At 37.7% G+C, this 22,516-nt stretch overlaps 1 protein-coding gene across 1 annotated transcript in view; it reads right to left on the minus strand.

Annotated features, from left to right (window-relative positions):
• LOC134533319 (uncharacterized) overlaps positions 1 to 22,516 on the minus strand; it is a 160,961-nt gene that overhangs the window by 23,467 nt on the left and 114,978 nt on the right. The window contains exons 6-7 of the mRNA XM_063370813.1: positions 3,045 to 3,174; positions 272 to 371 (exon numbers count right to left, since the gene is read on the minus strand). Coding sequence (XP_063226883.1) covers positions 272 to 371; positions 3,045 to 3,174 — 230 coding nt within the window. The remainder of the gene's footprint in view (positions 1 to 271; positions 372 to 3,044; positions 3,175 to 22,516) is intronic.

A 22,516-nucleotide genomic window follows, 5' to 3' on the forward strand; every position in this document is an offset into this window, starting at 1 on the left:
CATCCCTTAAAAGATTGAATTTAGAAAAACTAAAAGAAATTATAATTCTACAATTTCTAACTCTATATTTATATTTTTCATTCTTAGTTTCTTACCTTTAAACCAGTATGAATTTTTTCCACTTAAAACCAAACTTACCCTTTTTACACCTCTTAAAGATGGAATTCCGCAAAAAAAAAAAAAAAAACTTATTTTATTAGTTTGAGAGATACCTTTTTTAAAAATAAATGAAAACATACCCCCTTAGAGGATGAAATGATAAATGCCTCACCGTTGTCTGCGGTGATGACCCCGTGTCTGATGAGGAAGTCTATGACCACGGGGCAGCTGGTGGTCTTGAACTCTGACGAGAACACCTTCTCCAGGGCCTCCTGGAACAACGCCAGGGCGCAAGGATGCACACGCAACATTCTCCATTGTTAGAGACTACATCTCAGTCCCATCCCAGTTACATAACTGGTCCAGTCCACGGTGACTATATTTGTAACTAGATCGATATAACATTTAAAGATTAGAATTGTAGTTAAAAATTTATATGATTCTAATCAATTCTTAGTGAATAATGAAGATTAGTTCTAACTAGCGTAATAAATCCAAATAACTAAACAAATTGTTGTTTGGCACTCAAAAATTATTTAAGTGACTTACCTATAATTTTCAGTGTTATTGTCATAAAATCAATGCAAATTTTACAGGATTTCTTTTTTTTTTACAATTGAATTATATATTTAATTAAAATAATGAAATAATGTTATACATTGAAAATCACAAAATCAGTTATCTGTTTTCTAATTTACAACATAAACAAGAAATACAGAAATGTGAAAAGTAATGTGCACAAGTTGCATATTTTCAAGTAGAGTCGAATAGTTCAAATAATCAAGTTTTTTTGAGTCAAGTACCTAGTTAAGAGAACATTTTTTTTTTGTATTTTACTTTCACTCTCAACTAAACGGACTTTGTAAAAAAATTAGTAGTTTACATGTCTTAAGATTTCTTTTTAAATTCCTATAAACCTATAATAGTTAGCCCCAACTGCTTATAGCATTTATTATTATGAAAATAGGATTTTTAATGAACCTTAATTAAAAATATAAAAAATTTACATACTAAAGGTTTGTAAACGAAATATTCATATGTACACAAATATGCACTACAAATAACCCTCTATTTAAGTTATGTACAAAAAAAATTGATCAAGTCTTTTAGTTCAAAAACACAAAAAAAATTAATGCTTATTTTACTTAAAAAAAATTAGCTGAAAAAAAGCATCCATTTAGAAAAAAATCTAAAATATCATTGATGTTGGAAATCAGCAAAATAAAAAAAAAAGTGCAAATTAATAAAAAAAAACATCTAAACAAGATATTAATTTTGACCGGCCCCTAATACTAGCATACAGCACCCATGTACCAAAAACACAATAATTAAAACTAATCTCCAACAGAATGAGCAGCCCTGAAGCCCTGATCCGGACGCTAGAGGCAGGTCGCGAGGTCGCGAGGTCGCGAGCCAGGCGCTCTGGACGGCAGACTGGCAGTTAGCCAACAATACTGTCAGCAATTGAGTTTTATTGCTAATATAAAACATATAGTCTATGCTTCTTTAATCATATTAGACACTGAAACACAATTTCTATTTGTATCAATAACATAATTATTTGTAAATCAGAAATGTTAATAATGGATTATTATTATTATGCCCAAGGCCTATTATTACAATGTGGATGGTGAACTTTTCATAATGCTTAATCTCAAATTGGTTATTCAAACATTTATATCAATATACTTTAAAAGTATCAGACACATAAATAATACTGTGAATTCATATAAACCTGAGCAATGTCATGACTGAAATGGTAATCAACAAACCCACATTTCTGGTTATGTTGATTATTTTGATTAACAGATTTTCTTATGGGAAAAAACTTATTTTAATAAAGCTTATTTGCTTAGTGCTCTGTTTTCCTGGAACAATTAGGGCGTTACTTCGAGGGGCTGGTGCACACAAGTGTGCAGGTGTGCAGGTGTGCTATAGAGTAGCACTGCTGCTGCTGCCATCTGTGTTCTCAGCAGTAATCTGATTGCTGAGATATGATACATACAGTTGCCTTCCATGGAGGTTCACAGTAGCAACAAGCATGGCGGAAAGTCTTACAGTTGTCCGGTGATTCCCTCTCCCAACCCCAGCATCCAGAGCCTCATTCATAAGTGTTGCACTTGTTTCTCGTTACATTCTGGTGAGTTGTCACCTCCAATTACCCTACCGGTTGTGAACAAGTTTCACTTTAAAAATAAAACCCAATCTTTCGCATGAAATGTGAAGCACGTGGAAACTAAAGTGTATTTGCGAAAGTGCAGTGAAGTGGGAGACTCAGGATGTTGATTTGTGACATTTAAATTAGTGATGGGTCCAATCCCTATTTTCTCAAATCAGAATATTGAATCCACCCCTCCAATCCAAATATAGATTTCAAGAGTCAAAAGTGAAATATTAACAAGAAATAAAAATTTTAGCAAACATAAAATGCTTCCTCATAGCACTTTTTTTGTTTCTGAGATTGTTAGCTACATTTATATTTGGTAATTCGTTATGATTTCACAGTAATTTAAATAGCGCTAATCTATACCAACCAACCCATTTTACAATATCACATTATTATATTTGTAACTAGCTTAACCATTTTATAAGATGAAAAACTACTTGAAGTACCACAATGCCATCTTGCAAAATGATTTGAAAACATGCCAGGAAATTAAGAAAAAGTCTTTTTTAAGGAACTTGTATAATTTTCAGCACCCAATTCATTTCTGCAAGTGTTAATGAAACATGCATGTCCACTCCTAGGCCAATCCATTTGCTAACCGGGTGGTCTGGGGTGTGATGACTCGACTAAAAAGCAATCAAGCCTCACCTTGACTCTACAATATAAATACTGAACTTGACTCTACTCAACTTAACTCAAAAATCTGCAGGCTTGTCCGTCTCTTGTTGAAACCAACTCCCGGAAAGCCACAAACAGGGTGGCTGACCCTCATACTCACTGCAACCGGCAGGAGAACGAAGCTCTCCACTTCGCCGTCTGTGTTGTACGGGACAAACTCCGTCGGCAGTTCGAGGTCAAACACAAACTCCGTGTTTGGGAAGAGTCCACGTTCACTCTCAAAGAAAAATCTGCAAGACGAGAAAACACAAGCACACGACTGACTTGTAAATACTGCACACTCACTGCTCTGGACACAGATTTTTTAAGTCAATTATTTTTCTTCCACCAAGGTGTCTACAAATAACTGGTAAACAAATTTCAAAACTTTTTTTTCTATGTTATTCTGTCATTTTTTATAGATACAGTAGAGTAGAGACCCAGTTATAAACAGTATCAATTGTTATCTGACAGTGTTAGTTTTCAAATGAAGACAACTAGATGGCAGCAGGTGGCTGGAGGCACAGCGCTCGTTCACCCCGCTAAGGGGCGGACCAGACATGCATCTGTCACCGGTGACACACGTCAAGAGGCCTCGCACCACGCTGCTCAGTGAAGCACACTCCGGCCCGGTCCACTCTCTGCAGGTGCAGTCTAGGGATGGCCTGGGCCGTCACACCTACATCATACACACGAAGATGACACTTCAGTGTCAAATACCACATCCAAAACCTGTAGCGCTGTATTTCCTGAATTTTTCCATGTTCTCTTCCATTAAAAATGGTATTCACAGGCTGCCAACACTGGCCTAATAATGGCACACTGAGAAAATATTAGCACACGATGCTAGCACTACAGTTTATATACATTCTGATTGTCCATCAGTAACTTACACATACTGTATTATGTACTTTATATTTACGGTATTCATCTTTGTCAACGTCTGTTAAAAATAACGTAGTCAGTAACACATTTGAATGTCAATAAGCGTAAAATTTTGTCTTTTACTGTGAGTAATTAACTGAATTTTTATTTATACGTATTTTATCGAGATGGCAGCTTGTAAAAGAGGGAAAACATTTTCAACTGATGTAAAACTAAACATTTTAAATGATGTGGATAAGCACAAAAGTACTCATGTTTCAGGAAAAATCACAAAATCATTGAAGGAAATGCAGTACAGTATAGTGATAAAGTAATGTACTTTTGTTTATTATTTTTTATTTACCCTGTAAATGTTCGCTATTACTATGAAGTATGAAAGTACATATGTACATATACTGTATGTATGCTTCCTATACTCTGTACAGAATGGAAATCTGGGACTTCAATGTTACCGTATTGGTCCGAATATAAGGCGACCATTTTTACATAAATGAGAGATGCGAAAATTGGAAGTCGCCTTATTTTCGCACCCAAGACGTCAGAACCGCAAACATTTATTAGTTCCAAGCTGAAAGCTACAGTAGAAACATTGTTAAACAAAATGTTCACAATTTTTTATATTAACTAAAACTTCGTTACCTCACACGGGGAAAACGATAAATTCACCCAATATTGCAGTATTTCACAATTCTTTAAAGTTGAAAATTAAAATATTTGTTCTTGCGTAAAAATGTGAATGTTGAAGCATCTCGAAATTGCAACCTTTTATTACACAATTCATATTTGTACTTTGTGTATAATCGCGTGTTAACATTTACGGTAATTTATTTTCAGATTTTTAACGGAAATATTTGTACTAAAATATCACAGCTATTTTCAGAACGATTGTTTACGTTTACAAACAGAAAATGTTAATAACATTTCGGATGTAATGTTTGGAAATTCACAGCTACCAACTGTCTTTCCACCAAGGAGTAGGGAGGAGGCACCCTGACGGTGAATTTGTGAAGTATGTGCCACGCCCCCATTGAGACCCAAAACAGCAGCAATGGCGTGCTTGTTATTATAAGAGCTGGAAAATGTTTTGTGGTATTTTGCGAATTTGAAGTACATCATGCCATCGTGTGTAGCGTATGGATGTGCTAATAGGTCATCCAAGCACTTGGAGGGGATAACATTTCACAGGTATTATTTTTTTATTTGTTTTATTGTGTTGTTTATGTTGCTTATTTGAGATGTCTGGAGGTCTGTTGTTAATCAAATACGTAAAACACCCCAGTTATGTGGTTTAATTTTGCTGTTTAATTTGTAATGTTTAAAGATAGTGTATTAATAATTAAAACTCGTATAATTGCTAAGGTTTGTGACGAATCCGAATCCAAGCCGGGAGTTAACTGCATAATTTAATTATTCGTGATTTTGTTAGTGTGTATTTGACCTTTATTCAATATTTTTATAGGTTTCCCGTGGATGAAACTTTGAAAAGACAATGGGTACAAGCGGTTCGGAGGGAGAACTGGAAACCAACATCAGCTAGCAGGTTGTGTTCTGTTCATTTTGAACCCAATTTGATTGACAGAACTATGAAGCAAATCAGACTAAAGGAGAATGCAGTTCCTACGGTTTTTCCTGCGTATCCAGGACACTTGGAAGCCTGTAAGTATTTTGCAGGAAAACATTTTTAAGCCTAATGTGAATATTGCTTAAACTGGCAAGCATGTTGTTCAGAAAGAATCGTGGTAGTTGTTCCTTCCTGCATATCTAGTTTACCTATATGAAATTGTTATAATTCATATTTTAATTAAGTAGATATATATTGGCTATGTTACAGTTTTGGTTTCACTGACACATTCAATAAATTCCTTTATTTTGTGCCGGAAATTAGGCATTTCGTCACTTTTTTAAATTTTTTCTATAATTTTAAAATTTTTTGGGGTTTCTATTTTTTTAAATTTATCTGGTTGTTAATGGGGGTGATTTACTTTTGTTAGGCCGGTGTACGCCACGGATTTAAACTTTGTGCCAGTGGACCGACGCCCCTTCTAAGGGAGCCAATCTGATATTTTGCTGTCTAATGTGGACATGGTCAGTCCGGTTGAAATTTCTCTCGCCTGCAGTCACGTCCCGAGTTTGTAATTTTAATTCCCTGCATGACCAAAACTGCATAGAGCAGCTTCTGGGCTGCAAGCTGCTACTTCTCAGAGAGCTGCTGAGAGAAGTAAGTCTGGTCACGAATACGTATTAGGTTCTCTCCTCGAAAAGCACGCCATGGACACTTGTTCTCAGCGTCGTTGCACTTTTGCTCCCCCCTCCTCTTTCGGTTCTAAGAATTCGCCTAAGGCCAATGACAGGTCAGAAACCCCAGCAGACAGCGACCGTCTCCCAGGATGCCTTGCATAAAAAAAATGTGTGTGCCAAAATGGACCACCCCGCGACACCTAGCGGCAAACTCGCTAACCACCCAGCCAACTTACCCTGTAGGCCGCCAGAGTGTAGCACTAGACTGCGCCCTTTAACCCTTGGTTTAAGCAGACGCCTTGGGCGAGTCGATTCTTTTTTATTTCAGACAGCCCCCAACAGGTAGCGCTAAAGTCGACGCAATGCTACCAGCTTCGAGACTTCAATCAAAGTTTTTTTTTATGGCCCTCACTCGGGGAACTTCGGGACCTTTCGGTCCGGACTCCCAGTCCTCCCCTCCACTTTTGATTCAAGTTTTACTTTTAATTACGAGACGCGTTTCTCCGCGGGACACTTCGCGCCGCGACTGCAGACGGACCGTTTGATTATCGGCGAGTCGACGAGACTCTGCAAAACTTCCATCCGGCCGCAACCGACTATGTAGTCGCCTAAATGAGGGATGCTATCCCTATAATCTTTTTCAAGTAGTTTAGTCCGTCTGCGTAGTATAAAATGTAATAGTTATTTTTTATCTTTTATTTTTTTTTTGAAATTAGAAAACGACCGCGCCCAGCCGCGTATTCGCGGGATCCAGTTCCTGGCTGGCGACGCATCTGTAAATAGAAGTCAACTTCCCTGTCTGGTGAGTGACAATCCGGCCTTTTCCCCCCATTTCCGTTTGTTGGCCTTTTGCGCCGACGGTGTAGGACTGTCTGGAAACAAGTCTAATTCGTTTTGAATTTGATTTGGGTTTCAGACAGGGTCGAAGTGCTGGAGAGACAAATTGCTCCCAGCTCGTGATCCTGCACCTCCACTGCAGGTCACGTTAGAAGAGATGTTTCCGCGACCCGACGTTATTTTTTGAAGACCCGGGTGGTAATGTGAAATCAACATCCCCCCCCCCCCCCCCCCCCACTTTCTAGCTACGAACTACATTAATCGAATGAATAGCCTACCAGCGAACAGTGCTTTCCTCAAGAATATGTAGAACCAATGAAACTAATCATCAATGTAATAATTGGACAAATCAAATTTTGGTGTGATACTAATAAATTTTTGTTTTATGTAATTGTTTGTTGGTAAAGTTGAGTATGTGTTGTTGTACTAAATTAGGGCCGGCCCTTTCTCGAAAAACTAAAGCATATTGTTAATATCATTAATTGGGAAACTTATAAATGCCAAATCAAATGAAAACAGAATTCATTAGTTACATTTTTAAATAAAACAGGGAACCTATAGACCAAGCTACTTGTGTAGTGTTAATTTATTTATGATATACCTTCTTCCCTTAAACGATCCACCAGCTCCCCAGTTGCTTGTGTCAGGGAGTTCTAAATTGTCTTGTTCTCCACCTCGTGCCACCTCTGGTCAATAAACTTATTTCTTATTATTCTTACCCAGCAAGTCTCCAAGGCTCTTTTTAATTAATTTAAAATAATTCAATTTTGAGGCACGAGGGGCGTTACAATTGGTAGCAGAGCGTGGTTTGGTCTATAGGCATACCTAAATCGAGTAGGCATACCTAAAATAAAATAAAAAATAATAAATATAGATAAAAAAAAAATTAATTAAATTTTGTGATAGCAAATTTTGTAATAATAACATTGTGAACTGATCGCTGGTACACCCGGTAGTTATATTGCTTTTTCTATTTTAAAATTTATTTTGAGTTTTACATCCCACTGTGATTGAGTTTGCGCGCGGTGAGACACCGCGCGGCCTCCGTCGTGTCGGTGCGACGACCCTCAGGCAGCGTGCTTTATCAAGCGCGCGTGTCATTCTCCCTGTCATCCTCTTCACCCCTCCCCCTCTCGCCTCACCGGCTGGAGGAGGCAAGGTCATGTCGTTGCCCCCTTGTCCGGCAGCGTAAACAATACGTTGTAATCTAGTTTGTTCCTCACGGCCGACAGTGCCCTGAGTTTGTCTAAATTCCTCCCTTTATCTGTGTTTTTTTTATAACACATCCGCCTGCAAACCAGGCCATCTTTGCGAAAAACAGAACATCGAAGTCCTTTCGGACATCGTGGTATTTTTGTTTTGTCTCTCGGCGTCTTGCGCGCGCCGACTTGTTATCTCTTCACCACATGACAGGGCCGCCAACCGCGCGGAACCCCCCTCTCTTCTCCTGTGTGCTCCACCCACGTGCCACGTATTTTGTAAACAAACTACCCATGCTTTGTATGTCCTAATAATATAATTTTTATGTCACAAAACAAGCACTATAAATAATCTATACTACCTTAAATCTAGCAGCAAAGTATTTTCTTAATCTAGGGTTACTAAAATATAACATAGTAATTTTATATATACCTTATAATAATATTACCAATACAAATAATATGATAATATAAACCTTTTGTTTTAGCTAATAATAAGAAACTTCCATTGTTTACTATTTCTAAGTATCTTAAAATTAACGATTAAGTATTTTAATAGTATATAAAATAAATTTATAAAGTGTCCATTCATTACGTAATATAAAATAAGAATATGCTCATAAGTAATTTTAACAAGTACTCTAATCCTATTGCATCGTTCACAAGCAAGGTGAATATACTTCGACGTACCATTTAATTGTGTCACTATACACATCCATGTGCCTAGCTTTTGTTTAGATTTATTTCGTGATCACCCAACGAGAGGTGCAATCACTCATGCCTTTAAGGAAAGGTTACTGAATTAAATTGTTTATATATACGGGTTGAATCCCCAATACTTTTTACGCTAGCCAGGAGGTGAGGAATTTATTGTACGATAGAGTACTATAATTTTTTTTATAACGTCGAGTTTTCTATGAGCAAATTACCAATTAATCTAAGAATGCTAAGTAAAGGATAAATAATATTTTTGTAATTATGATTTTTGAGTAAACAATTTATTAACTTTTATATTTTTTTTTTGGGATCAGTATCAATTTCTTTTATAAGGTGGCGTACAACTACGTTATTTAAAACTGAGCACAGTAGCTCGTGCATCACGGTACACTAAATTTGATTGTTTTCTTGCTCTTTACCTAAAATTAGTAGTTTGATGTTCATTATTATTTTGCATTGTTTTGCAATTGTGACTTCCAAGGTGGCATTAAGGTTTAATTTTATGTATTTCTAAAGTCGAGCTAGGTCAAGCTAGTCACAGTGCAGCACTAAATTCAGGCGTTAAATCGCGAGAGGTCCTCTGAGCCAATGAGCCAAGACCTGGCCCTCTAGGTGAAAAATCCTATGACCATAGAGTGTTCCCTGGGTTAGATCCCCAGCACTCACCCTTTGGACGACCTATGTTCAAACCCCCTCTCAGGCAGTGTGAACTTTCATGCCCGCCATGGAAGATCCGACAGCGAAATTATAATTAATTTAAAATTAGCTTTTTTAGGATATAGTATATCATTTTACGATTTTACTTATAGTTTTTTTTTATTAAATTTGAGTGCAAGAATTATGATTTATTAAAATTATATAATAACTACAATATTATATCAGTCAATTTCTTATAATCTAAATTTTCGTTACATGATCCATTTTTAATCCAAATTCGTTGATCTTTCGGGTTTCGAACCCGAACTAACTCAGGGGTGAAATTCCCTCGTGGGTCTCTCTGCTTCAGCCTGATGGTCTGATCAACCATCAGAGCTTGAACATATTGAGCCTATGTGAGTTAACAAATGTAGGTATCCGGGACCGAGGTGTGCTTCGCTTTTTAAGCAAGTATTAAATTCATATATTTCGTCTGATCCATCGTCAGATTGTGCAGAGCTATGACTCAATGCCTTCGACTTCTTAAGGACAGCGAAACAATTATGTACAGGGGTTATATTCCCAATATAGTTTGTAAGTTACGGGTTACCATACCCATTTACAGGGGTTACAGTCCCCATTAATCACTGAGTTCTCAAGGACGCATTTCCCTTGTTTCGGCCTCAGTCTTTTCGGCCTCCCTCATAGCGCCCATTTTGTGTTCCTACACGATATCCAAAATCTGAGATCAACGGGATGAATTCATTTCATTAATATAGCAAAGACATAAATAGTTGTAAGCATACAGGTACTTTAAGGTTAAGCTTTAAATTTAATATTTTTATTTATTAAATGATTTTAATGATTTATGTTAAATAATTCAAACCAAGTTTAAATGGACCCTATTTAATTATCAACCTTGTGTTTGACTCAGGAAATGTTACAGTCAAAGGACATGGAATTAATTCGGCTTCTATTACAAGCAGTAGGGCAACAGGCATCCTTTTTTTTTGCTCAATAATAATAATAATAATAAAATCAAGCATATCAAAATATGTATTCCCCCAGAAATTAAGCAGCTACGAGGTGACTAGTCTCATTTTAATATTTATCAGTCTTTAATCACCGAGAAGGGTGAAATACTTTCAACCCCCAACGAAAGGTCCACTTAATTAATTTGGGTATGTTTGAGCATCCCGTTTCTAGGCTAGCACAAGCTAGGTAATTTAAGATATTTTAATTTTTAATTTTTACATACGTAAGTTCAGTCCTTAACAAGCTACTTGACGTAAATAGTTTTAATGTTTTTTTTTTACTCAGAAATACCTCTCTGATATTTTTTTGAATCTTCATGAATCTTGTTCCACGATTTCATATATTTAATTTCTAATTACGTTCCTTTTTTTAATAACGATAATTCGTAAAGTAAGCAAGAATGAGGTGTGTAGTGTTTTTTTTTGTACTGATGTCGCGTTAATACTGTTACATGTTTATTTCTTTATTTTCCCTTGCACGTAAATGTGATGTACAGTGACGTACATAGAGTCTGAGCACTGAAGCTGTCACATCTAGCCATTTTTCTTTTTTCTTTTGCATTCTATCCCAAAGTTGTATTTCTTTTGCATCGTTATCGATGAGATTGTTTATTTAAGTAAGAGCTACGAGACTTCCAGACGGCAAACTGGTTTCTTTTATGTGTTTTTCTAAAATAGGAGCTAGGTCAAGCTAGCCAACGAGCGGCGCAAAAGTTAGGGTCCTCTGAGCCAACGAGCCATGACCAGGTCCTCTGAGTGAAAAATCTCATGACCATTTTCGAATGTTCTTTGGGTTACATTCCCACCACTCATCTTTGGACGGCCTATGTTCAAACCCCCTTCTCAGGCAGTGCGAAGCCTATCAGCAGTCATGGAAGATCTAACCGCTCCATTATAATTTATCCCCGTTTTGATTTATAATTGTTGGTTTATTGCATTTTACATTTCTTTAAATAATTTAAGTTTGAGTGCGAAGAGTCGTTAATTTATCGTTTTGTTTGCAGAAAACATTTAAATAATAAATATTAGTTAATAATAATAAACATCAGAGTGGTATGCACTGAAATTTCTTAATTTATTGAATATTTAATATTTTTAAATTCATTAATCTCTACGGATTGTTGATCTTTTGGGGTTTTCATCCCCAGACATACAAAATTCCGCCAAGGGAATGCCACCCTTAGGTCCTGTGTCACTCTGGGACTGAGGCTCTGTTTCGCCTTCGAGCAAGCAGCAAATTTGACTGTCTTCTCCATCGCCTGACTGTGCAGGGCTAAGTCCCAATGCCTTCGGTTTCTTATGGAAAGACTATTTTCAGGGGTACACAAATCCCCATCTTTCATAACTGGCACCCGACGGACCAAGTTCCGGTTCCGGCCCAGTGTTTTAGGCCCGCCTCACAGCGCCCATGTTTAGAGTATTTGTCACGTGACACCATTCCCAACATCTGAGATCAACTTTCCTCATGACATCATTCACCGTTAAGGGTAATTTAATTAATTATAATACTCCTTCGTATTGACCGTAAAAAAATTTTTTTTTTGTAAGTAGTAGGATACAGGGGAACCTGGTACTAGTTTTACTGAGCAGTGTGTTTTTTTTTTATTTTCCCTATATGCTCCGCATTCAAGCGGGGAGTATGTGCCGGAAATTAGGCATTTCGTCACTTTTTTAAATTTTTTCTATAATTTTAAAATTTTTTGGGGTTTCTATTTTTTTAAATTTATCTGGTTGTTAATGGGGGTGATTTACTTTTGTTAGGCCGGTGTACGCCACGGATTTAAACTTTGTGCCAGTGGACCGACGCCCCTTCCCAGGTGCCATTCTGATATTTTGCTGTCTAATGTGGACATGGTCAGCCCGGTTGAAATTTCTCTCGCCTGCAGTCACGTCCCGAGTTTGTAATTTTAATTCCCTGCACGACCAAAACTGCATAGAGCAGCTTCTGGGCTGCAAGCTGCTACTTCTCAGAGAGCTGCTGAGAGAAGTAAGTCTGGTCACGAATACGTATTAGGTTCTCTCCTCGAAAAGCACGTCATGGACGCTTGTTCTCAGCGTCGTTGCACTTTTGCTCCCCCCCTCCTCTTTCGGTTCTAAGAATTCGCCTAAGGCCAATGACAGGTCAGAAACCCCAGCAGACAGCGACCGTCTCCCAGGATGCCTTGCATAAAAAAAATGTGTGTGCCAAAATGGACCACCCCGCGACACCTAGCGGCAAACTCGCTAACCACCCAGCCAACTTACCCTGTAGGCCGCCAGAGTGTAGCACTAGACTGCGCCCTTTAACCCTTGGTTTAAGCAGACGCCTTGGGCGAGTCGATTCTTTTTTATTTCAGACAGCCCCCAACAGGTAGCGCTAAAGTCGACGCAATGCTACCAGCTTCGAGACTTCAATCAGAGTTTTTTTTTATGGCCCTCACTCGGGGAACTTCGGGACCTTTCGGTCCGGACTCCCAGTCCTCCCCTCCTCTTTTGATTCAAGTTTTACTTTTAATTACGAGACGCGTTTCTCCGCGGGACACTTCGCGCCGCGACTGCAGACGGACCGTTTGATTATCGGCGAGTCGACGAGACTCTGCAAAACTTCCATCCGGCCGCAACCGACTATGTAGTCGCCTAAATGAGGGATGCTATCCCTATAATCTTTTTCAAGTAGTTTAGTCCGTCTGCGTAGTATAAAATGTAATAGTTATTTTTTATCTTTTATTTTTTTTTTGAAATTAGAAAACGACCGCGCCCAGCCGCGTATTCGCGGGATCCAGTTCCTGGCTGGCGACGCATCTGTAAATAGAAGTCAACTTCCCTGTCTGGTGAGTGACAATCCGGCCTTTTCCCCCCATTTCCGTTTGTTGGCCTTTTGCGCCGACGGTGTAGGACTGTCTGGAAACAAGTCTAATTCGTTTTGAATTTGATTTGGGTTTCAGACAGGGTCGAAGTGCTGGAGAGACAAATTGCTCCCAGCTCGTGATCCTGCACCTCCACTGCAGGTCACGTTAGAAGAGATGTTTCCGCGACCCGACGTTATTTTTTGAAGACCCGGGTGGTAATGTGAAATCAACATCCCCCCCCCCCCCCCCCCCCCCACTTTCTAGCTACGAACTACATTAATCGAATGAATAGCCTACCAGCGAACAGTGCTTTCCTCAAGAATATGTAGAATCAATGAAACTAATCATCAATGTAATAATTGGACAAATCAAATTTTGGTGTGATACTAATAAATTTTTGTTTATGTAATTGTTTGTTGGTAAAGTTGAGTATGTGTTGTTATACTAAATTAGGGCCGGCCCTTTCTCGAAAAACTAAAGCATATTGTTAATATCATTAATTGGGAAACTTATAAATGCCAAATCAAATGAAAACAGAATTCATTAGTTACATTTTTAAATAAAACAGGGAACCTATAGACCAAGCTACTTGTGTAGTGTTAATTTATTTATGATATACCTTCTTCCCTTAAACGATCCACCAGCTCCCCAGTTGCTTGTGTCAGGGAGTTCTAAATTGTCTTGTTCTCCACCTCGTGCCACCTCTGGTCAATAAACTTATTTCTTATTATTCTTACACAGCAAGTCTCCAAGGCTCTTTTTAATTAATTTAAAATAATTCAATTTTGAGGCACGAGGGGCGTTACAATTTTAATATCTTGCGTTAAAATTTAATTGGATACATGTCATGAATAAAATTTCTCCTCTGGTTAGTGTACCCCTAAGTTTCATACATACTTTCAAAGTCAAGTATGTTTTCATAATTATACAGCTTTTCATCACTAACACATCAAATTATTTCTTTATTTATGTTAAAATACAACCAGATAAGCAATAAGGAAAAATTACCGTAAAAATGGAGGAAAGGGGTGCCACGAAGTACAAAAGATAAAAATGTGCAAATTTTTTTTTTTACTTTTTAATTATTTATGATCATTCTACAAAATGGAATTGCAATATTTCCAGTTGTTTGCCAGTTACAGGGTGTCTACCAGATCTAGTAAATTTAATTCCCTGATTTTTCCAGGTTTTCCAGGTCTAAAACTGAATTTTTCCAGGTTTTCTTTAACACAATTACGACATTCCAAGAAACTGAAAAAAATTGCATAATATTACAATGACGGGTTTCAAAGTATTTCAACTTACTTAAATTAGTAAAAAAATTACCTTCTTCCAAACGTGGCCAAAGTGACTCAATTGATGGCAAATAAAAGATGCTGCTACAAATATTTCACACACTTCCTTTTGCAAAAAAAATTAGTAAAAGGAAGCTTCCATCAATTTCGCAGTGACTCAACTTTTGCGTCTATTGCACTTACTTCAGAACGAGCCAAATCCAACATTCGAGCCTTCTTCAACTGCAATGCCTTGATCTCCTCTTCAACTCTTCTTTTTTCTGCCTTCTTCTTGTCTGTAGCTTCCTTTTCTTTTTGTTTTGTTTGCAGGGCTTCCTTACGCCTACAACTAGCATTTCTTACATACTGCTCTACACCTCCAGAACGTTGAACAAAGTCATACATCTGTCTTTGTGCGATCAGTATTTCTTCCTGCAAGTTTTCAGTCAGCTGATTAGAATTCACTGAAAATCCTCTTTCCAATGATGCATTTCCATGGGAAAGTACCAACACCATCCTCACAAACTTTAGAAGGCCTGTTTTGGAAGCTACTGTATATGCCTTAAGAATGAGCATCCACAAGTGATCAAGGCGCCAGTCTTCTCCAGAAAAAGACGAGAACAGTGCTTCAGAATCTTGCGAGGAACATACCAACTGATATGATCACTCAATGTTATCAGTTTCTTGTCCTGATAGCCACCTGTTTTGAAGACAACATTCTAAACTGTACTTCACACGCTGTTTCCTCACACCCGAATTTAAAGCCACAGACGGACATAAGCAGGAAATTCCCTTGGTAAGATTGTACTTCAGGGGACTTTTGTCTTGAAGTTTTTTTACCATAACCTTTAGACAAGTCCTATCATTTTTCTGTAACAGGACAGGTTTTTCTGGTACTTTCTCTTTCCTGATGGCATGGCGTACTGCATAACCCAACTTGATATTGTTAGCAGTCAATAGATTTTCCTGGTTATCTACATCCAATGGAGATACATTGCGTTTCTCCCTAAAGCTCTTCAGTACTTCTGGTTTCAAAATTTTCCTGCCAAAGCTAATAAAACCAGTGAATCATAGAGAAAAGGTGCCATGGATGCTTCACTTTGGAACATTGTGAGAAACAATTCCAGCTCTGATGCCAAAAAAAGGAAGAATGTCAATTTTACTTTTAGAAGATTATCTTCAAGAGCACATTTCACTACACTGAAAGAGAGAGATGAAATAGAAACTTCACTAACCAATTTCTTTAGGTGGGGTAACGTTTTCATGGCACGCTCAGCAACTACAGTATTCCATATGATTGCACAAAATTTCTTGGGAAAAAGCTCTGATCCAGTTATTCTAATGTAATCTGCCCTCCTTGAAGATATGTGCTTAAACAAATAGTAACTGTGCCTCAAAAAACTAAAAACATCCCATTGTGTAACAGAAATTCCAGTTTTGAAAGCACCATGGACCGTATGAAGCCCACAGCTACCAATTTCTAGCAAAGATGGTGAATCTTCACCAAAAGTGTCTGTGATATGTATTTTCAACGCTAACAAAAATGTCCAGTTTACGTTGAGGGCATCCATAGATACTTAAAATTAAATGCACCTGTCGGTATAATCTGAACGTGGGAAGCACATGCTGCAGCACGTCACGTCAGCAGGATAACAGACCATCTTGAACCAGTTTGTATCACGTGATTTGATGCCACTTCCGAATCCGATGGTAAATAAAAGAATTTGGACGTGGGAATTGTTCGTTATTTGCCATTCAAAAATAAAAATGGGAGGGGATACACATGATGCCACGCCAATGCAAGCTGATCAATAAACAAAAAACGTATTGCCAACTACAACCTACCAAACAAAAATTCCCTGATTTTTAAAAAAATTCCCTGATTATTCCCTGATTACAAAATTCCCTGATATTTCCAGGTTTTCCAGGTTTTCCAGGGTCAGTAGACACCCTGCAGTTATTATCATTTCAATGAATCTATAGTTAAGGTTTGCCTCATTTGAAATGCTGTTGCATCGGATGGATGGTTGGTTAGGTTAGCTACATTAAAAAGACTTTAAAATTGTGTAGACGGTTGGTTTTCACACTTTTATCCGTTTCAGTCCATCCATATTTACCTCCACTTCCCCATCTAGTACCCATTTGGGTTTAAAGTTGTAGTTATATACTTAGTGGGGAAAGTTACAGTTCCCATTTTATTTGTGTAGGGATGCATGATACATAATAACATAATAGAAACTCAATTGTGAAGTACTATGCTATTAAATTTTAAAACTTATTGCAATTATTTAACAATATTCTTTTCTTTTTTTCAGCATGTATTACCAAGACTGCCTCCAAAAGAGAGAAGTTCTGCTCTCCCAGTTGCAGAGCAGTCACCATCTTCTCAAATTTTACCATACTCACCATCGAAAGAAAGTCTCAAGAGAACTCTTGAAGAATCTTCAAAAAAACAAGAGAAACTTAGGAAAAAAATTAAGCTTCTTCATCAGTCTAAAAGAAGACTTAAAAAAAAGGTTTCAGACTTCAACGATGTAATATTAGGTATTAAGAAAAAAATCTTATGGCAGAGGATTCAATTGAAGTATTAGGAGCTGTGTCAAAGCAGAATAAGCAACTTTTAGTCAGACAGTTGGCCAAAGCTACAGGGGAAAGTGTTCCAAACAAGTATCCACCTGAGTTAAGGACATTTGCTCTTACCCTCAATTTCTACTCACCTGCTGCTTATAAATATGTCAGGAATTCTTTTAACACTTGTCTACCACATCCTCGAACTATTTCAAAATGGTACAGGCATGTAAATGGTTCACCTGGTTTCTCAGCAGAGGCATTGGCTTCAGTAAAAAGTAAGGTTGAAGATTCCCGTACTTTGCTGTTTTTTTCCTTAGTTATCGATGATATGGCTATCCGGCAACATGTAGAATTTGATGGGAAAATGTTTCATGGTTATTCTGGTGTTGGGAAGAACATTGATGATGATTGTATGCCTCTAGCCAAAGAAGTTTTGGTTTTTCTGCTAGTGTGCATTAACCAAACTTGGAAAATTCCAGTTGGATATTTTTTAGTTGATGGTTTGAATTCAAACCAAAGAGCCAATTTAGTAAACCAATGTCTGTTTCTTCTTCATTCTGCCAGAGTCACCATTATTTCTTTGACTTTTGATGGATTACAATCTAATCTTGTGATGGCTAGAGAGTTGGGCTGCAACTTACATCCAACAGCTATAAATATAAGATTCAGTCATCCTGTGACTGGTGAACCTATAGTTGTGTACCTTGACCCATCACACATGCTAAAGCTGGTAAGAAATACACTGGGTGAAAAGATATGTGTAACTGATGGATCCAGTAACATTGTTCATTGGAAATATTTGGAGGAATTACATAAACTTCAAAAATCTGAAGGTTTGCATTTGGCAAATAAGTTACGAGCAAGCCACATTGCATTTTTCAAGAAGAAGATGAAAGTCTCTCTTGCTGCTCAGCTTTTGAGTAGATCAGTTGTGCGTATATGTTCCTTGAGTATATACATCACACTGTTATGTATCCAGATCCGTAGACAAATTTTATAATAAAATAATTAATACAAATTTAAGAATTATTAGTATGTTTACCCTAGGTAGGAAAGCTAATATTTAAATTACCATTATTGTATCACTACCATATATAATTTATAGGATCTACCCTGTACCAGACTGAGTTTTGATCAAGTACACGGATTAGGTCGGACACAACACTCAAGTGTTCTTAATTAAATATAATGAATATTTAATTATGATGTCTATGTTTGATTATGACATCCATCAATTTCAATTATTATTTCTTTTTAAGGTAAATCTGTTATATTTCCTCGGCTATAGATTAATCTCAGGGTAGCATTTCTTGAGTTCTTTCTAACGGGACTTATGGGGGCCGAAGATGACTTGACTTCTTTCAACAGAAAACATATTATCCAGAAAATATTGGATTTATTTTAACTTATATTTAATTGTCAGTTTTTCTGGTTAAACTTATCACCGATTTCACTTTAGCATGTTACTTATATGAATATAATGATTAAATCTTGTAGAACACGAAAAAAAATGTAATAAAGTACACATACCACATCAGCAGGATGAACTTACAATACGAACATTGTTTCTTAAATGAACTCTACGTCAATTCCTTTGGTATTTCCCAACAGATAGGATTAGTAATATTATTTTCAATCTTCTCGGCATTAATTACATACATTTTCCTTTTTAGCGTCCTTAGCAACCACCTTCCTTTCTCATCAACAAACTTTCCAAAGAATAATGTACACATGGACATGGTTGTCTTTGACCGCAACCATGGAGTAGCAAATAAAAATAATTAAATTAATCACATGCACAATTTGTAAGATAACTATGCACCGTAACGGTACATAATTGCCGCTTCTGATAATGACACAAAACAGACTATGTCAGCACACAGTAATTCGACTATGGAGTTTTTGTGTTCATTAACAATCTCTAGAATCACATTAACCGTGTACACTCAACTGTATTACTAAATAAAACACGTACTATCGCTCGGGCGATCAACACACACTGTAACATAAACATTCACAACAATGGGTGATGTCTGTCCGAAGCAATGTTGCATCTCGTTGCACGAAGACGTACTGCATTATACCGCAGCATCTGACTCCATGCTCTGCATATCCTGCGTTGATGTTCAAAGACGACGACACACACAAGCAGACATCACGGTGCACTCTTACCTCCATGATGAAAACAACAGTGTACCTGGGTAGAGGCAATGGTACAGGTCGATTGGCAGTGTCCTGACAGTGGACACCACTCAAGCAGCTTCCTGGGTTGACAGGCAGTCACTAGTCGTCAGCCTCGGGGCTATGATAGTGATTCTGGTCCATGCGTCGCTGCTGCCGATGACAGGCGCCTCTCCCAGGCGACAGCGCCATCACCGCGACGAAGCACGTGGACGCTGTCCGAGCCGCTTCCGCCACTTGGACGCTCACAACCATCCGCTGATCGTCGTTCAGATACCCATTATACAAGTCTCTTAAATGGCTTTTGGGTTTAATGGTAGGTGTCCCAGCACTTAAATATAACTATCACACATTTTGAATAACGCGTGTTCTTGTTTCACAACAGAAATCATCGCACACTTAGAAACATAGCGTGTCCCAATTTCTAAATTAAATGTGTCTACTTGCACTCTTCCTTGAGCAAGTCTTACACCTACACAAAGCTTCTTTTCTTGAAGTTGTCTGGTACAGAATAGATCTTTTTTTAAAAAAAAAAAAAAACTAAATTAAATACACTTAATAATATTTAACACTAACGTTGTGTTAGAATAACATAATAACCTAGGGTCAATTTTATTAGCTTGTCAGCTGAGGAAAAAAAATATGTAAACAGTGTATAGTGATGCGTTGCGTTGACAAGGCGAATAAACGCTTTTCGGAGGCGTTGTAAATACTGTACACCTTTCGTGTGCTTCTTAAGATAATTAAAATGTTCAAATTTTTCAATCCAATCGAAATAGTGTCAACTACGAGTGAGGATATATATATTTTCTTATTTCACTGGATACCAACTGAATTATCATCAAACAAGGTAATTACTCATTCTTGACAGTGTATTTGCAACTGTGTAGTCTCTTCCTTTATTTTGCAGATAATATTGATTGATTTATAGCCTGATAGTTACGATGTTGTTCTAAAATACGCTTTTCGTCAGATCACAAAATGTAACAGGCGTTATTGAAATATACATGTGAGTAAAATCAGCTATCATAATATGATAAAATCTCGTCAAATTAAATAATACTGGCTCTCGTGCTTGAGTAGTGTACTAGTTGATACCGAATAGTTTCTGTATATCTTGACCTGACGTGTTAATGCCAAACTCATGGTTTGATCACAAATCACAGTAAATATAATCTATGCTTTAAGTCCTCGGACTTCGCCGAACTGTGACATAATATTCCGTACGCAGGTGGTATCACACCTCACCTATACGTCGGACATCGACTGGAAAATACTTCAGCCGACACAAAAAAAAACACAGTCAGTCATTAATTCCAGCGACTCGTCGGCACTTATAACTACTGTACCATACTGTTATACACGATGCAGCTGAATTTTCTCTCTACTCTGGAGAACTATGTAGATAATTAAATTTCATTTAACTGACCATACTCAATTGTTTACTTTCATAACAGATTACATTAGCATTGTGTTGACATCTATTTATCTCACTATCGGAGGCTTATATTCGCGTAATTGAGCAATATTGTATCTACCAATTACACGCTTAGTATCTACCTCAGTTAGCGTATAGCAATTTTCATTGATGACTTCAGTAATCACATATGGTCCAGTGAATAGTAAGAATAACTTGCTGGTTACATTATAACATTTCTTGCTAATATTGGATGTCTTACGAAGAACTAGCGATCCAATTTCGAAGCTACTTCTCTTAGATGCTGGCTTTCTTCGGCATCTTGTTGCTGCGGCAGACAGTAGTTTAGCCTGTACTAGCTGATGGACATCTTCGCTCGTAGGTAGGTCTTCTCTTGATGATTTCTCATCTAGTCCAGGAAGGTAACGCGGGTCTATCGCATCGGAACGGTTCAGACAAAGGATTTCAAATGGAGTTAACCCCGTAGATTCGTGCACCGTGTGATTCATAAAACATTCAAAGTAAGGCAGCTTATCTCTCCACGATTGCTGCGCATTGTGGCAATATGTGCGGAGTAGATTACCTAAATTTTTCATCACTCTTTCTACAGGGTTACTTTGCGGGTGCCTCACAGAAATAGTAGTAGGTATAGTACCTAGTTTGACTATACCCTGTTGCCATACTTCGCTGGAAAATTGAGTACCTCGGTCTGATAGAACACAATTAGGTAGGCCGAACTCTTCCACAAATGATTTGAACTTTCGCAACACAGTATTTGCAGTTGCATTCACGATTGCATATAATTTTGTATATTTTGAAAATATGTCTTGTATTACAAAAATGTGTCTTACCCCTCCTTTTGACTGGGGCAAAGGACCAAATAAGTCTACCGAGACTAACTGCAATGGTGCCTCGCGGATTATGGGCTGCAATTTGCCATGTAACTGTTCCGGTGTTTGTTTTGTCTTCTGGCATAAATCACATGATCTTGTTACACTTGTGATATCCCTCGACATGTTAGGCCAATACAATTGTTTACTAATAGCACTGTGAACTTTTCTTCCGCCGGTGTGGCCTAGGTTCACATGAACTTCCCATATGATTTTATGTCGTATATTAGCTGGTACAACTGGTTTCCAATAATTATCATACAGACTTCCTTTTCTAGTGTGTGCAAATAAAATCTTTTCTGGCGAAATAAAAAAATGCTGATGTATCTTATGGCAGGCGGGTTTTTCTTGTAACTGGGTCTGAATAGTTTTACAGTATTCATCTTGATCTTGTTTTGCAGCGAAGTCACTGAGTAAGATTTTTAAATTTTGATTTTCTTGTATTAAATCGGCTGACATAGGTGCCACGAGAAATTCTCTCGTCTTGTTTGCATTGCGTCCGTCAGTAGTTTCGTACTCTTCCAATCTACTCAAGTAGTCGGCTGTGATGTTTTCACTGCCCTTAATGTACTGTATTTCTAGGTCGTATTCTTGTAGAAGTAGTACCCATCTTGTGAGTCTACTGCCAAACAATTTGCCGGTTTTTAAACAGGTAAGGGCTTGATGATCGGTTAGGAGTTTAATCTTTTCTCCCAAAAGTAGGTTGCGAAATTTTTGCAATGACCAGACTATTGCGAGCGCCTCTCGTTCTGTTACAGTATAATTCTTTTCTGATTTATTTAGAGTGCGACTAGCCATCGCTACCGTCTTCTCCTCGCCTGCGTCGTTACACTGGGCTAACTTACACCCGAGTGCAGACTCGGACGCATCTGTATACAAATAGAAT

The sequence above is a fragment of the Bacillus rossius genome, chromosome 6 (genome assembly GCF_032445375.1).
Source record: "Bacillus rossius redtenbacheri isolate Brsri chromosome 6, Brsri_v3, whole genome shotgun sequence".
NCBI lineage: Eukaryota > Metazoa > Arthropoda > Insecta > Phasmatodea > Bacillidae > Bacillus > Bacillus rossius.